The 17271-nt window shown below is 38.9% G+C and overlaps 1 protein-coding gene across 1 annotated transcript; it reads right to left on the reverse strand.

Annotated features, from left to right (window-relative positions):
• Nucleotides 1–273: 273 nt before the first annotated feature.
• Nucleotides 274–13161, reverse strand: LOC145776103 (uncharacterized). The gene is made up of 11 exons (XM_082587508.1): nt 12936–13161; nt 12206–12466; nt 11030–11179; nt 9417–9522; nt 9235–9263; nt 8699–8836; nt 7879–7997; nt 6679–6776; nt 6398–6585; nt 5176–5316; nt 274–4915 (listed from the first exon to the last, which is right to left on the reverse strand). Exons 1-11 carry the CDS (start codon nt 13017–13019, stop codon nt 1556–1558), a joined length of 4674 nt encoding a protein of 1557 aa, XP_082443634.1. The 5' UTR covers nt 13020–13161; the 3' UTR covers nt 274–1555.
• Nucleotides 13162–17271: the final 4110 nt, after the last annotated feature.

Here is a 17271-nt window from a genome sequence, read left to right on the forward strand (position 1 = left end):
TTGCAAAAAATTTCACTAAATTCTGGTGTAATGCGGATGCTATTAATATGCGTCATTGCTTATGGAGTAGCCTCTTACAAGTTTCTTTTAAATTCTTTAAACCTTCTGGATGATTTAGCAGTTTGGTATCTCGATTGAGACCGTCTTGTCTTTAGCCTAGTGGCAAGGGAGAAGAACTTTGCATCCACAATAGGCCTACAACCAGTGACCACGTGAACAAAAAACTTGTACAATGTACATCGTTTTTATCAAAACGTCAATTTCAACATTCAAGAAATATCAATAACAGTTCATTTACACATCAAACAAATTTTCAGTTGTTCGGACAGAAAATGACACAACCGTGAGGTAGGCCTACCTCCAATTGACGTTCTCGTGAACAACTTGACTAAAACACCATAGTAACGAATCTACAAAAAAAAAAATTGAAGGACACCAAATTTCTGACGAAGCATATGAACACTTCCAAAGTATGAATTTGAAAAAGCAAAGATGCTGGTTTGCCCCCTGGAATTTTGGATGTACTTTATCTCATTTTGGTCTCTGCATATTCTGTAACCCAGTATTTTTTTATTTACGACGTAGGCTACAATTTGTATTGGACCATTATAATCAAAGCTAGAATTTGTAGAAGTTGGAGTTAAGGAGTTAAAAGCTTTCGTTCAGTGATCACATTGCATCGCATAAACAACATCACATTGCACGCATGATCACATTCTTATAACCACTGCTGATTCAAAACATGTATGCAACGGGTATGATGCTGCAGGTTAAATTAATAAAACGTGGTTTAACGAGAAAGTTTTGCAAAAAAAAGTTGCATGTTTTTCTCGGTTTTTAAAGAGGGCACTTGACCAAGTGCCGCCCTCTTCTCTAGATCCGCTACTCGATAACACCAATGGAATAGTGGGGGATGTGCAATCAAATATCATATATCTCGCGATTGGATTTAAAAAAAGCAATGTTTATCAGCAGAGCTAGAATGCTCCCAAAAGTTTTGCCCGCTTGAACAACGAATCCAGTTTAATTAAATCTTTCGCTGAGCTTCAGCACCCTTCTTCTTTTGCTCATACCAAAATCAGTGAAAAATGAAGACTGCAACCTACTTTGCTCAATATTCAGATCAGTGTGCAACGACGTCCCACTCAAAAATGCTTCGTTGTAGAGCTAGATATGGATGTGCTAAGGTTGCTAAGCATTTTTGACTACGTGCTAAGGTTTCGTTGGCTTATCATTGTAGCTATATCTGTATCCATACATTTGTTCTGCAAAGTTACCGCGCTCTGACGTGGTTGTAGTATTGCAACTGTTTAGCTTCAACACATTCTTTGCTTGGCACCATACGTATCACTTTGATACTTCAATTAATGTATTTAAACTTTTCTTTCAACCTTGAGCTTGCAAATATGAAGCCGGCTGCCAATAGAAGATTGCTTGCACAGGCGTTGCTTGTCTATTTACAAATTTTCGAGCTTGATGTAAATGTGACGTTGCACACTTGCGAACTGACAGCAGTAAAAGGTAAATTTATTGCAACTTGCAAGGCGGTCTGCAGTTATATCCTAACCGTCTTTAACCGAGCAGCCTTTCCCCTGGGACGGATTATGTATGTATAATCATCAGTTTCGTAGATGTCACTCTGATTGTTTGCATCCGGGTTAGTATGAAAACCGTTCGATAATGACCCTTCGTGAGCTTCGGGGCTAACTCTAGCTCGCTGATTGGACGGTGATGGAATTTTGGATCGGCTATTGTGTGTTCTTAGATGATCTTGATCTTTCTGCACTGCGTCACGTAGCTGTTGGGAAACGTATTTGCGAGGCTTCTTGATAGTGCTTCCTTTACCTTCATTTGAATGCCGACCTGGCAGGCTAATGCGTCTTGCACAAGTGGCCTTGGAAGGAGAGACTTCATAGTTAGTTACTGGTATTACACTATCAGTGTACTCTGTAGAAGCTACTTCTTTAACTCTCTTGCTGTGCGCGCATTGTGGATTTGAACCGTTTCGGTCATAATTGGCTATGGTTACTTTGCTAGGCGTGTCACGTCGATCCGGGATCTTCGCTTTGTGGTTGGGGAAATTGCTCTGCCCAGGTTTTAACGCAGGGCCACCTCTGTTCAGTTGAAGCTGATTGTCACTTTGGCCAGTCCGAGCATTTTCGAGAATAATCTTTGCCCCAGCAATAAACTGTTTTTTCACCGCGGTCATTGGTTTAAGCTGAAGAGGATGGTTTTGTGTTCCAGTTTCTTCAATACGGTTTTTTGCTCGAGAATTATTCATTGGTGCATTTCTGTTTTGAAAAACGTCAAGACTTGAGCTCTGGGTCTTCAACGATGCCTTGTCAGATCGATTAAGTCGTTTTTGAGATACTGCCTGTTGTGGTATTGGAGACAATGTGTTGGGGCTGGGATTACGAGAAAGATTAGATTTCATTAAGAAGTTACCACTTCTTTCAAAATCTCGACATGCGGATGGACTGGGAGATGTCAATCGATTATGGCCTCCATTCAACAAAGGAGAGTCTGATCTAGAGTCACAGCATCCCGAATCAACTGACGGAGGAGGAAGCCATGAAAGTGCCGGACTTGCGCTGATGCTCCGATGAAATACAACATCATCATCTGCATCAAAGGAAGGTGATGTTTCTTCCATGCCTTGACATTTCTTCGACATTTTTAGTTTTGGATCATCTTTGCCATGAGATGACGTACACATCTGCCGTTCCTCTTCTAACCAACTCCACGTATTGTTCCAGCCTCTTATTTCCGGAGTAGACAGTGACCTTTTCCAAGAAGAGCATCTGGGAGATTTTCTTTGCTCTTTAAGGTCAGGCATAACCGTAGTGGGAACGGAAATACCATCGTTTGAGTTCTCGTACGAAGACCTTTCATCAATTCCAGTATCACTAAAGTATCGACGATAATAACTTGGAAGCAGGTTTCTTCGATTCCGTAGAAAGCCTCCATGGTAAAACCGCGGAAGGGGCTTGTTGTGTTCTTCAGATGTCGTGATCCCATCTGTGAATGGAATACTTTTTTCACTTGGTTGGTCACGTGGATTAAAGTAATGATTAAACATACAGCTTGGCCACCGCGTCCTATCCTGCGCATCTATTTCGTTGTGTTTATCAAAAGTTGGATCGCATTTGAAATTTCTAAAAATATCCTTGTGATTTTTAGTGACGATGTCTTTCGAGCTTTTTCTAGGAGGAAGATAGTCCAGAAAAAATGTTGCCTCTTCAGTTGATGCTAAATCTTTTTCTGGTGGTAATATCTCCACTTTCTCTTTGGCATTTACAGCTTCATTGCCATCTCCGTCACTTTTGACATCCACTGTAAGCTCACCACATTTGCAGCGAGAAGAACGAATATCTGTTTGCGAATGCTTATGCAACACTTGCGTTGCTGACGTCGCTTGAACATGTGTAGACTTTTTGGAAGGTATTTTCGCATTACTCTCATTTGTCTCGTCTTGAGATGCTCCCACTTGTATAGACTTTTCTAATGTTTTAGGTTTTAAAATTTCAGCACCACCAGACATCATTGGGGAGTTTCGCTGAGTTAGACCTGATCTTGTATGTGAAGAATGAGAGTCTTGTACACGACTGGACCGACGGTGACTCTTTGATGACATTTTTTCTGAACATTCATTGACAGACTTTCTTTCTTGTAACGAGCCAGCAATCAAAGATGGACTAGCTGTTTTTGTTCGAGATGAGTTGTGACGATCAGAAGACGATTGGTTTTCGCTTCGAATATTTGAAGTTTTAACATCGTTAAAGCTGTTTGTCGAGAGAACATCCGCTGTGTGATCATCATCAGGTGAACCTCCCGAATCTACAAACGAGCGACTGGTTTGTTTTTCAGCATGTTGACTATTCGAGGACTTTGAAGATTCGGACACACTGTTCTTCTGAGAAATGCTACGACCAAACGCTCCGTTGGAAGAATCGATTCCATTCATAAACCCAAAAGGCTTACGCTTCAAGGAGTGGTGCTGTAGACTAGAAGGAACCTTTGCTTTGGCACAATGATCAGAGAACGTGTCAGGAGGTTCAGCGACTGTGTTCTCACTGTTTAAGGTTTGCATAGAATCATACAATTGCTTCAGCGCATTGCTGAGGTTTTTAGCAAAATCGGATTCCATGGAATCGGTTTCGGATTTGTAAAATAATTCCAGTGCGCTTTTTATATCATTCTCTGAAGGTGCATTCGAAACAGTCATGCTCGGCTTGTTTATATTTGAAAATAAATTCGGAGTTGAATTGTGGGATCTAAGCTTTCGCAACGAAGGAGGCGGTGGTTTGGACTGCGCATAAGGTTCTTGTTTGGGTTCAAATTCAAACTTTTCGTTTGAGCGATTTACTTTTGCGTCTCCTTTAGCACTCTCCCAAGTCTGTACCTCTGGTTCTTTCATTTTACCCCCAGCCGAGTCACTAGCTGCAGTGGAGCGAGAAAGCTTTGATCCCTCAAAATTATACTCTTCTGATGATGTGGACACTTGCTTTTCTATTTTATTCTTTGGTCTACCAGGTTTTCCGAAGAGAGGTATGCCCATATTTTCATGTGAATCTGGTGACTTTGAGCCGTTGAATTCACTTCCATTAAATGGTAGCTTGGAAAAGATATCAAAAGTTTTGTTCTTTTCCGATCTGTCAAACTTTATATCAGACTCAATATGCGGTTCTCCTTTTAACAAACGGCATGGTGAAGTAGGACTTCTCCTTAATCCGGAATCGGAGTGTCTGGAAATAGGCCGGAACTTTGATGAAGATCCAAAACATGATGACCCGGAACTGGCTTGGCTGGATTGCGATCCTTGCCTGCTCAAAGGCCGTTGATGCAGTGGAGAATTAGTCTTGGAAAAGGTGTCAAAGTCAAAACTCGGAGATGTTGAAAAGTGGGAAGAAGTCGGCTGAAAAAAAAATAGTTTGAGTGCTCGTCATTATGAAATAGATTATAATAACTCTTATTCAGGATCAAGTTTAGAAGAAGCAAATCGAAAATGTTTTGACTTTTTCAAGCTTTTGCTGAAGGCTACCACTTTAGTCAACTGTTTGATAATTTCAGAATATGCAAGAGACACGGAAATGTTGAAAATAACTTAGACCTATGGGTTTTCAATAGACTAAACCCAAAAAGTTACATTGAATAAACGTCTGAATTTATACTTACCCTGTCTCTATTCAAAGCGCTACCGCTCATGATATGGTTCAACATATCTTTAACAGAACTAATCGCACCCTCTCCGGTGCCAGAAATCTTGCAATTCAAATGTTCGCTCTTCTTGCTATGACGGGCGACTCCGATTAGAGTCTAAACAAAGCAGTGTTGTGGTTAAAGTCATAGCGATCTATACACACAGGCCTAACAATGTGCGAAGTAGAAGCCTGACTGAAGGCCGACTTAATTTCGATTTTGAACTGTAAGCAAAATTTACTTTATATTTCTTTAAAACGATAGTTTTGACAATCCAAATTGATTGATTGATTGAATCTTTATCCTCGCACTGGGAAAGCTTCTTGCAGAGCTTATTCTGGCAGTTTCGCATACTTGTAGAGGCTTTCAATCACTGGCGCAGGCCCGGTCACCGAGATTGACAGCGTAAAGTTTCCGATTGTTGAAGTCTTGTTGCCGGGGAACTGTTCCATCGATTAGATGCCGCTGAATGGAGAGCAGTCTTTAACGTGACGCGTTGCTCAAGCGCATACCCCGAGAGTCGAACCAGCGCCGCTGAATCTCAAATCACTGCAAAATTCTTAATTTTACGTTCAAAAAACGACGAATGTTTCCCAATTACCAGTGCTGCCAGGCATTTTTTAGATTTCCAGCACAAGTACCAAAATTTAGTACGTTATGCGCTAAAGTGGCTCAAAATCACACAAAAACTATATTTATTAACTGACACTCAAACTATCAACTTATACTTTTTGGCTACTAATAAATTGGTCTTCATTCAAATTTTAAGCTGCACGTTGTCATGGCCTGTGTATAAAGTTCGCCGTGGTTAAAGTGCCCCATTGTGATTATAATGTAATTTTGGTCAACAAGTTTAACGCACAAATTAATGTAGAAGCTTTAAGGAGCTAAGTTTCCATGAACACTGAAACGTCCACACTATATTTTCTCCTCGAACAGTAAAAGATTACACCAGAGTTTTTGTGATAATTTCTCAGCATAATTTTCTTATTGAAATAGTACTACTAGCCTACAGTTTTTTGTTAAATTATCACACTCCCATAAAGATTTTTGGACCCAGTAACCTACGTCGTTTAACACTTCTTCGAGAAATTCCTTAAGATCAGTCTATGGTTCTTCTTTATGCATTGGGCATAATTAACCATAAAAAATCGTTGTCAATTTTATCTTTGTCCTCATTGGTCTCTTTATAGTTAACCTGTTGTCTCAGTTCATCTTTAAGTTTTTCCTCCCATTTCTTTAGTTTGGCTTCCCGCTCGGCAAGTTCCTCTGCTCTAGCTCCGATCTCTTCCTCTTGTTTTTTCATTTCTTCCATCTTTTCCTTCATTTCTCCCATCCATCCACTCTTGGAACCCATGAAGTGGTTGGTACTCTCAAGTAATTCATCTGCAAAACCATGTTGTTTGCAAGGGTAGTTTTTGAAGAGTTACAGTGCAGTGTAAGCTTGGTAGGCAGGCTCAACGTCTTTGACGTTCTTACCATCATTTAGCATTGAGTTCAATTCCCCAATGACATCAAAAAAAGAAGGCCGGCTAGTGACGTCATGAGACCAACACTTCCTCATCAGATTTGCAAATCTAAAGAAGTGTTCTAATGAGTTTAGGTATTAATTAAGTGACTTTGAATTTCAACCAACTTCATGAAAAAAAATAACCACAGGGGTAAATCAAACCACTGACAAACCAGGGGAGGATTCAGGGAAGCGATTGGGGCTGTCGTCCCTTCTTAGGCTACTTGCTGAATCCGCCCCTGCTGACAACAAACAATTATGATGGAGTAAATAGCAAATGATAAGCGTTTGTCACAGGTCCAAGCAATAAGCTTCATGGAAGGTATTTAAATCTCTTAGGAAAGGTTTTGTCTAGCGTAGGCGTAGCAAGTGAATACCTATGCATTACCGTCTTCAAATTGATCAAATGGACCTAGGGCCTAGGCTATCAGACTTCCATAGGTCTGAAAATTATACCCAACAGCTGTTGTCTAGTAGTTTGGACGTAAATCATCACACACCATCTGTGACGATGATCTCAACAGCAATCAAGGGGCTTTCCTCAAAACAATATAATGTGTGGTCAGTAGCGTAGCCAGGAATTTTGAAAGGGGGGTTTTGACGAGCCAACGGCGGGGGACCTCCCCCAGAAAATTTTGAAAAATTACTTTGAATTTGGTGCATTCTGAGAGCGTTTTCAACAAGAATGTGAGTGTGAATATTCCTGTAAAATGGTGCTGTCCGGTGGCATAGCAAAAGGATAAGATCATGTTTTCGGCTTTTTTCGGAAATAAAGCTAAGTCTCTATGTTTTCTTGTTGCTAATTCCTGGCTGAGATGTTTGGCATTGGCAAAACTCGCTCTTTTAGCGCAGTTTTGTTTAAAATTAGACAATTTTTTAGACTGAAAGCATCATTCTCAATATCGTGACGTCACACGCGTGCCAAAAGGGGGGTTGTAACCCACAACCCCCCCCCCCCCCCCCCCGGCTACGCCACTGTGTGTGGTCGCATTTCGTGTTACATTGCAGTTTTTTGGTGCTTTTCTTCGTGCTTAGTCATATTTTTCCATCTTATTTGACTAATGCATGCGTATGGTTGGCTAATGTTTACTATTACGGCGCTCGGCTAGTCCAGATCAAACAGGTATTCAGTGAACAAAGATGTTCGAAATCGTCTGTAATTGACTTACCCCGAGGGACATGAGCTTGGAATTAATGGCCTCTCTTGCTTTTCAACAACAGCCCAAGCCACTTGGAAACTTTGCAGACCTTTGAATGGAACCTCGCGTGTCAGCAATTCCCAAAGGACCTGCACGTAAGTATCAAGGAAATCGAAAATAAGTTACTTCAAAGTCTTTTGATATTATTAGTGAAGGGAATATAGCCTAGGGTAAGTTCATGAGATTTTAACAAAAAATCCTTAGTTTTGATCCCTGGTTTTGCGTAACAATTCAGTTTGTTTTTATTTCTGACCATCACAACGAAAAACAATATAGCCTATGCTAAATATAGCACAGGTCTAGAAAAAGGTAGAAGCGACAAACAGTTCTACTGGTTTCACGTTGGTTTGTCGTCTGGTTTCTTAACCGTTTTGTCAATCGTTCTTTGGTTGTTGCAGATATAGAGTTAGATTAACTAAAGTGGTAGCATAGGCTAAGTCTTTTTTATAGATTTTAGTGTCAATCGTTTTCATAGCTCCATTCTATGCTGAAATGTTTGGTATGGTACTGTACTAAGAAAAACAATATTTTCAACGCATAGGCTACTTTCCCAGCTGGAAAATGTAATATAAGCCAGTCTTCTGCTTACCGTAGATTAGGCCTATATTTTTTTTTTTTATCTTAAATCGATTGGTCATTACAATTTCACAAGGCATGTTGCAGTGACATCAGAGTTGCACTTTTCAACTATCAACCAATTTAATTGGCAAAACATTTGATTAAAACAGAAGAAAGCACAAAGCCTTAATACTTAAACTTATCTAACTTAGATGATAATACTTAATCTTACCACTCCAAATGAGTATACATCACAGAGCTCGGAAGTAGGCAGCCCTTGTATGAGCTCTGGCGCCATCCAGGGATAGGTTCCAGTTATTGTCATCACAACTGTGTCTCCAAAAAATCGACTCGCCCCAAAATCGCAAATCTAGTGATGACAGTTAAGAAACACGATGAGAACTAACCATGGCTTAGGTCTATTGGTTTGGTTCATTATGAGTATTTTTTTTTCAAGTAGAAATATTACTAAGCTAGTAAGCTTATAACAAGCTTGATCTGCAAACATAATTTGATTTTTCTAACGTTGTTAACACTAAGAGTCACTTTTTAAAAACTTCGAATAATTTACCATATATTCAAGGAAAACTAAATTCAATTTAGCCTTTGTAGGCTACGGTATATAAAACCATTTATATTTTTGTTGCACCACCGTCATTTAGGTCGATAAAAAACACCTTTGTTGGCCTATTAGGCTACTTCAAGCTATTTTTAATTCGCTAAAAACACACCATTTATTGTTGAATTAACATAAGAAATGTAACTCACCTTCAGTGTGAAGTCTTGGCAAATGACAACTGAAAATAACAACGCTTGATTAAATTCAAACAATTACTGACTCTAAAGTGATACAGAATCAACACAAGTGTTGTGTAGGCTACTGTAGACTAATTGTTAGTCGCAATTGTAAACAAAATCGCAATTAAACTAAACATAGCTAGGGTCCTCACCATTCTTTGATTTTAAATCTCTGTGAATGACCGTCACTGGAGCCTCTTCGTGGAGGTACTTCATCCCTGCGCCGATGTCACGTGACCATGACAACAACTGGTTGAACTGCAATAAAATCACTCGTAAGTTATCTCTTGAAACTGCGCATAGAAAAGTGTGTATTTGATTACGATGGAAACAATTTATTGCAGCCACGCACTAAATAGCCTACGTGGGCTACAAATAAATATTGTTTGTTGTAGGCCATATCATGACCACCTAAAGATACGGCCTGATTTGTCACATTTTGCAGAAATTTCCAGGTTTTTCTAACTTTGGGCAAACGTTTAAATGAATTTTTTTTTAAATTAAATTTTTACGCTTTCTTTATTCTTTTCCCCAGATGACACAATAAGTTTTAACATCCTCACATGTTGAAAAACAAAGAAAATTTGATTTTGTAAATTTTAGTCAGACTGTTAATTTTCAATAACAGTCTGATTCAGTGTTTTTCAACTTACTTTTTCTCATTTGCTATTGCTTCCCCAAGGCAACGAAAAAGTTTTTTGTCATTAGGAAACCGCAAAAAGTAAAAACATCTCAAAAAATGTCAGGCAAGCACTAGCAGTAGCTGTAATCAAAATCTGCAAAATGTGACAAATCAGGCCGCATCTCCAGGTGGCCATGGCCATATCTATCAAAGCAGTAACGGATCTAAGAAGAGCCACTTGGTCTTGGTTTTACAGATGACGTCTTTTAGTCTCCTACCATTCCACAGCCATAACATAGGCCAGCGTGGTCCAACTGCAGGCCCGCGGGCCAAACTTGGCCCGCGAGCTTCGTTTTTTTGGCCCGCGAACTGATATAGTCAGCTTTGCTTTAATCTAGCAATATCACTTCAATTTTTTTTTCTTATTGTAATTGACAAAAAAACTTTGTGAATGATCCTTTGTGATGCATAATCATACCACTTTGTTCACAAATTTTTCCCATGGGCGTGAGAGTTAGTACACAGCCCCCAGAGCTTCAACTTCAATTATGTGAACCTCAAAAAGATCCGTTTTTGCTGTCAAAAAAGTATAATCCTGCAAGCGTTTGAAAGTTAGTGTAAAAGAAGAAGTTTCCTCTTTTAAAAGATGCTGTTCTGAACCTGTAGGCCACTCGATGTTTGAAAGTACATACATTTGCGAATGTACGTTTTCGGCAATGAACGATAAGTTATTAAAACCAAAAATCGAAATCAACTTGGAAATGAGGCTCTTTACGCTTGCGTTCGCATGGCCACAACTACGATTCTCGTGGATACCAACGCTATTGTCTAAAATTAAAATCTAAAGTTGATAAAGTTAAAGATGATCCCCCTTTTAGGGCGAAACAAGCTGTAGAGGTTTTAGAGAGTAGTAACTATATGCCATAGGCTATGTATAATTTGCCAGCAATAGGCCTATGAATGGCTATTTAAAAACATTGGCCCGCAAGATTAAAAAAAAAATGTTTTTGGCCCGCGATGAAAAGAAGTTGGACCACGCTGACATAGGCCACAGGTTTTTCATCCAAGTCATTTCAATAAAAAAAAAACTTGGCTTTACCCGCTGAAAAAAATCATTGCAACTGACCTTTAGATTAGACTTACTTCAAGTTTTTCGCTTTCTGGTGTAGCAAGAAAATCGTACAGGCTTCCATATGGAGCATATTCTGTGACTAAGCAAAAATTTGGGGGTTCTACGCATGCGCCGAAGAACTGAATGATGTTTCGATGACTCAGAACGCTGAGAACGTGCGCCTAATAAACGCAAAAAAAAACAGATAATTTTTAAGAACACATTGTACGAATTTATTACATATAATAGAAAAATGATGAATAAAAGGGGCATATGCCTTTTTATGCATTCTATTCTTACAGCCATATCACGTGACTTCAAAGCGAATTATAGTAACTTAATATCAACCGCATCACTGCATAAATAAGATATCTAGCAAGGCGCACAGATTTAGTTTGAATTATTTTCAGGGTTCATCCTACAACGTTGAGAGAAATGCTACATTACAATCATATGCTAGTTTAGTCTGAATCGCTTTGAAGTCGGCAAATAAAGTTTTCAAAGCATTTTCATACATTGGTTTGTGTTTGTCATTGTACTAACTGCAGCTGTTCGAGCAACAATAAGGTTTAGAAATTGTTGTGTCGAGTTATAAAGATAGCATCATAATATGAAAAATGCTTCAAGCCCTTTGGCACAAGTTGTCGCAAAACTGTAGGACCAGCTACGATTTTCTTATATGAATGTCAAAATTTGTCCAAATAAACGTTAAATCCAAGACGAAGATTTACGATTGAAAACAACGATATAACAATGTAGACCTTGCAATTTGTGAATGCATTCTACATTATACACCGCAGCAAGCTTATAATTAGTTTTAATGGCTATTGAAGCATAACCTAACACTTCCAAATACCAGTGATCACTTGCTGAGAATAAACATTTTCTTCGCTAAAATTAGTGGACATAATCAGAAGGTGTTTAAAATTGTTACCAAGCAGTAATAGCGTTGACAGGGGGTCCGGGGGTTAATTTTGGATCAGAGCACGGGAGGGATGATTTTAAGGACCCTTAACCATTCTAAGGACCCCGGGAACTTAAAAACAAACATATTCTTTAAATATAGTGCGTTTTTCATAGAAGTGTGTTGATCTGGGGCCCGAAAATCTCATTGGTACCAGGCCCGAATTATCCTATCAACGGCTCTGCCGACCAGGATTGTACGACATTAATGCACTTAGATATACGAATAGAAGTCATTTGCTAACCTCCTTATCCATGTTGTTGAGCCGCTTTACAGCAACTTCTTTTTGGTTTTGTGGGATCCAGTGAGCACGGTATACGCTTCCGAACGTACCTTGCCCGCAGCATTCCTTGAATTGCAACTCTTCATACTGAACGTGAACAAATGAGTATGGGATATGATTGCATTTTTCAGCCGTTTTGGATTCATCGGAACATAAATCTGCATTTCCAGATTCTTTGGAACAATGATTTGTTTGTCCATTAGTTATATTCTTTGACTGACCCTGAGTTCAAAAAGAGATTAGAATTGTTACAGTAGGCTACTGTAGTGCATTTAAAGCTTTTTCCTGTGTTAGCTTCAACAATAAATAAATCACTTCGTTCAACCACTAGTCTGAATAAGTGTGAAGCATCTTATGGCCTGTAAGCCTAGTTTGTAATTTTAAATCTGAAAAGCTACCTCTAAGTGAAACAAATCTAAGACTACGTGATGAAGACAGGTCATTTAAATTGATCTCTTTTTTTAACCCTTGTTTGAAATTTTAGTTGTAGGCTATCTGTGGGCAATCTCATGAAAGCAAACTTTCACATTTTTTCACCTCAATTGGCTACTATGTTATTTGCAACGGTGATTTTACAGAAAAGGAAAAAAGTATGTAAACTAAAAAATTGGCTACTACGTTATTTGCAACGGTGATTTTACAGAAAAGAAAAGAAATATATAAAAAAAAATTTAAACTTAGGATAACGTACCAGTTCTGAGGCAACAGCTGGTTGCACAAAATCAGTTGTATCATATGGATAGGTGGGCTGGTTGGTATAATCGTAATCTTCCATGGCACACAATAACAATGTAAAGTCCACTAAAAATATGACTGTTTTTTTTTTTTTTTTATTGAATGAAGACGGCGTGACAACAATATTTACATTCAAAATATAAGAGTCATGACCGAACCGCTAAATATTAGTCTAAAGTGAAACATCTGAAAAAGAGGAAATGAGCTTTGAAAATAGATGAAGCTCATACAAAATTATAGACCTAATTAGGAAAAAGAATTTAACCACTACGTTAGAGAGTATTAGATATACCGTATTGACTGTAACAAAATTCTTGTGGATATAAAATATATGAACTAAATTTTGCATTATAACAACGTGATATTTGCGTCGGGATGATGCTCGGCATCAACAGCTTCAACCATTGAAAGCGATTTGGCGTCCACAGCTGCAAACTAAAATCCAACAATTTTCAGGAAATTTATAAACAGTCTTGATTCATTTGTGCATTGCTTTGTAGCGATTAATTCCATTGTAACATCAAAGCAGTAAGCCTATTGACTCCGTATATTTTTAAAAGCATGAACTTCCCAGACAGCAATATAGTCGTTTTTTACATTGATTTAACGTCTGCAGACGTTGGCTACTCTTGTGACGTGTTAAGCTCAGTAGATGACATTTCAATCGATGCTTTCGATGTTGTCAATTTTTTTATATTCGCAAGCCTATCACGACAAAGTAGAGGTTAGCATCATCTTTTGACAAGCATAAGGAGGAGCAAAATGGTTAAAACGCTTGTTGAAGATGAAGAAAGTTTTGTTTTCGGAACGTTCACTGAACATGAGTTTAGTATTTTGGACTCTTTATTTTTTTGATTAGATTGTCAAGTTATTTTTTTTATCAACAATCAAACGCTGCTTCTGTTATTTTGGTTTTCATTTTCTTTCCTGGCCGTCATTTTGATCATATTCAACTTTATTTACAAAATTTGTGACAACTGCGTGTGACTTACAAGGCGCCAGTACCGGCTGGTCACGTGAATCCAGTGACTGACAGTCCATGATAAAACAATCCTTTTACATTGGAACCTTAACAAATTAATCCGTTTCAATCAAGTCTAGCGCTCGCGGCTCAATTAACGATGTCAATAGAAACAAGTCTTTGTCAACGATAACATTGACATGTACAATAGGCGTTGTCGGTGCTTTTTTCAAAGTTTTACCATTTCCTTGTTAGTCACACGCTCACTACACAGCTAATATCAATACCAGGCTTATTTATGCACAAACATACGCATGTTCTGAAGTGGAAGTAATATTTGCAATATATTCGTACTGCATCGCATGATTTCTTGGTTAGACTCCATACCCTTGTGATGTGGTTTCTACATTGTGGATATTGAATATACAGTAATTATGTTTACAAGATAATAAATTGGACTTGCTATGTTCGGCCATACAGAAAATTAAAATAAGCTTAAAATTGTAATTGAAAAAATGAAATTCAAGATCATTTTTTTGCTGCAGATAGTAGATGAAGCGATTAAATCGTGAAAATGTCGCTTAGACAAAGCGCATAATTTAATGTACGGTAGCTGATATTTTTACGAAAAGCTCATGGTCGAGAACAATGACGCATTGTATCCAACCCTCAATACGAGGAAGGACTAAGGAGCATAATGATGATGATGATATTTTTAAATTCCTTTACAATCAATAATATCTTTTGAAGGTGAGAGAACATAATTTGTGAAATAGGCTACCGGCAAAAAGCGAGAGAAAATCTTAAATATTGAGAAAGTCGAGAAAATCTCACCTCTCGTAGATCAACGTTTGTTTGTCATATCTTTATCCTGCATTGCGGGAAAGCGGACTTGAGCGCTATGCATCGGTGTGCGCCTTCCGACATAGGCCTACACCTGACCCACGCTGCAGCCGACGGCAATGTCTGTTTCCGGTTGTCTACTCTACTTATGACTTAAATTTGGTACTACCCATTACTCGAAATCGATCACTGGGTAGAGGCAATTATCGTAAAGTTTCTTGCCCAGAGAAACAACAGCAAGTGCGGGTGGCTGGAGTCGAACATGCAGGCTCTCGACTGCGAGCCCAACGCGCTAACCACTCGGTCCCGGCTGCCGACGTCTCATTGAAACAATGGAAGTGAAATTTATATTTTCCCTACATTAAGTTTGCGTTCCTCAGTCTAGCCTAATACCTTCTTGCCTCATTTTTGAACAAGCCAATGGTTTGAAAAACACCACCGCAACACGCTTTAAGTGCCTTAATTATTGTAAAGGCCTACCAGTGGATTTATAGGGGGGAGGGGGGCTGAGATGGTGCTTACAGGCACTGATTAATTATTATCACCGTAAATAGATTTTGTAATAAAGCTATATAGAATTTGTAAATTAAACTTTCTGGTGACACAAAAAATTATTCTTAGCATCAGATATTTAATGCATTATTATCATCATCTCCCCTTAATGTGACCTATGCGGCTGCCTAGTCTTTTGCTGCTTCCTGCTGACCGTTACATCTGCAATTTCATTCTGTTGCATGTTGTCACAAAACAAAAAGGATTGGTAGGCTATCATTGTGACTCATAACTCAAATTTTACGGACTGGTTTTCCACGACAATAACATTAGTCGTGTGCGATAACTATATTATTTTGATAAAAACGTCAGAGAATTTCAATGTACGGTAGGATGAACGTTTATTCTATGTGAAAAAGATGTTGAGGAATCAGCCTTTACGACGGCATAAGCTATATCCAAATTAAATTGTTACCAAACACGACCGATTGTATATTTACTCAATCGGTTGAATAGTAATGGATGGATCCATATATTTTTCACCATTCTTAACAACACCAAGAAACCTTAACAAAAGTTGAAATCAGCCGACTTTAACTGATTCATTACTGAAGGCCTATTCGATCTGCGGGCATTCCTGCTTTTAATTGTCCTAAATTTTGTTGGAGGCTTCCTTACATCGCTAACTTTTAGTCACACAAACGACAATATTGATTGATCGAATAAACAAATAACTCACTCGCCTGGTCTGGAATATTCTACTATGATCTTATCACAAGACATTCAAACCCGCCACGCTGTTTTTAAAGCAACACAACCGCCAAATGTCAAACACCAATTGTGAAGCGATAAGCGATCTCTGTTCTAGCTCACTATCTACTTCGTGCTGACTGACTTGAAACAAAAGAACCACCACAAAGCTTCTCTCAGAAGTGAGGAACGACGGAGCTTGCGAAGCAGGAAATCAACGTTTTCCAACATTTCAAAACAATATCAGTCACTCACTCCCAGCTACCACTTGTCGTGGAAGCAGGCGCTAATTGAACTAACAGACTGACTTCCTCGGAGCCACGTGACAGAAATATTTGCCCTTGGGATGCCTACGTTACGTATCGACGTAAGCTTGCCATTTGAAACCACGCAACCCACGCATAAATATGTGTGACATGACATCGTTTTCTACTGTACTACCTTTATCAGACAAATGTTCAACAATAATGCTAATTTTATAAGACAATTTAAAAGTAAGTGATTGACATTTGGTTGACAAGTTTAAATAAATCTCAACAGAGCGATTGATGCAAAACCGCAATATGAATCAGAATAAAACCGCAAACATCTTGTAATTTTCTAAGCCCGGATATTATAAATACCGCATCTCCCCTTTTAGAATTTGTCTACTGAAGGAGTTCTATGCGGTCTGCTTTATCAACATTCCTTTTTAACTGATAGTTGCCCACATGATAATTTTCGACTAAGCGAAACCAAACACGTGGCAACAGCTTTTCATTTACATAACCGGGAAGCTGAACGTTTACAGCTCCCCATTTAGCGGCATCTGATGGATGGAATAATCCCCCGGCAACAAGACTTCAACAATCGGAAAGTTTACTCTGTGAATCTCGGTGACCAGGCCTGCGTCAAAGCCTCTACAAGTATGCGAAACTACCAGGAATAACCAATCAAAGGCTTTGTCAGTCCTTGAATAAAGATTCAAAACCAACTAACACCACTGAAGTGGAAAGACACTGTTTTTCTGCCTTGAGCTAAAGTAACAGGGGGTAAGACCACTCACGTATCGACGCCAGTTGGTGTCACTGCGCGAACCATATCAGAATGGAGTATAAATACCACCAAGCTCCGTGGTGAGCATCCATTTCAGCTGCATTTTCTATGGTTTAACGTGAGCCTACAAGTTGCTTCGTTGAAATGATTCCCTTGACCTTGGCCTACTTGCTGTATCCGCCCTTACTAATGCAGCCTCCTAAAATTTAGT

The sequence above is a fragment of the Aplidium turbinatum genome, chromosome 8, assembly GCF_918807975.1.
Source record: "Aplidium turbinatum chromosome 8, kaAplTurb1.1, whole genome shotgun sequence".
NCBI lineage: Eukaryota > Metazoa > Chordata > Ascidiacea > Aplousobranchia > Polyclinidae > Aplidium > Aplidium turbinatum.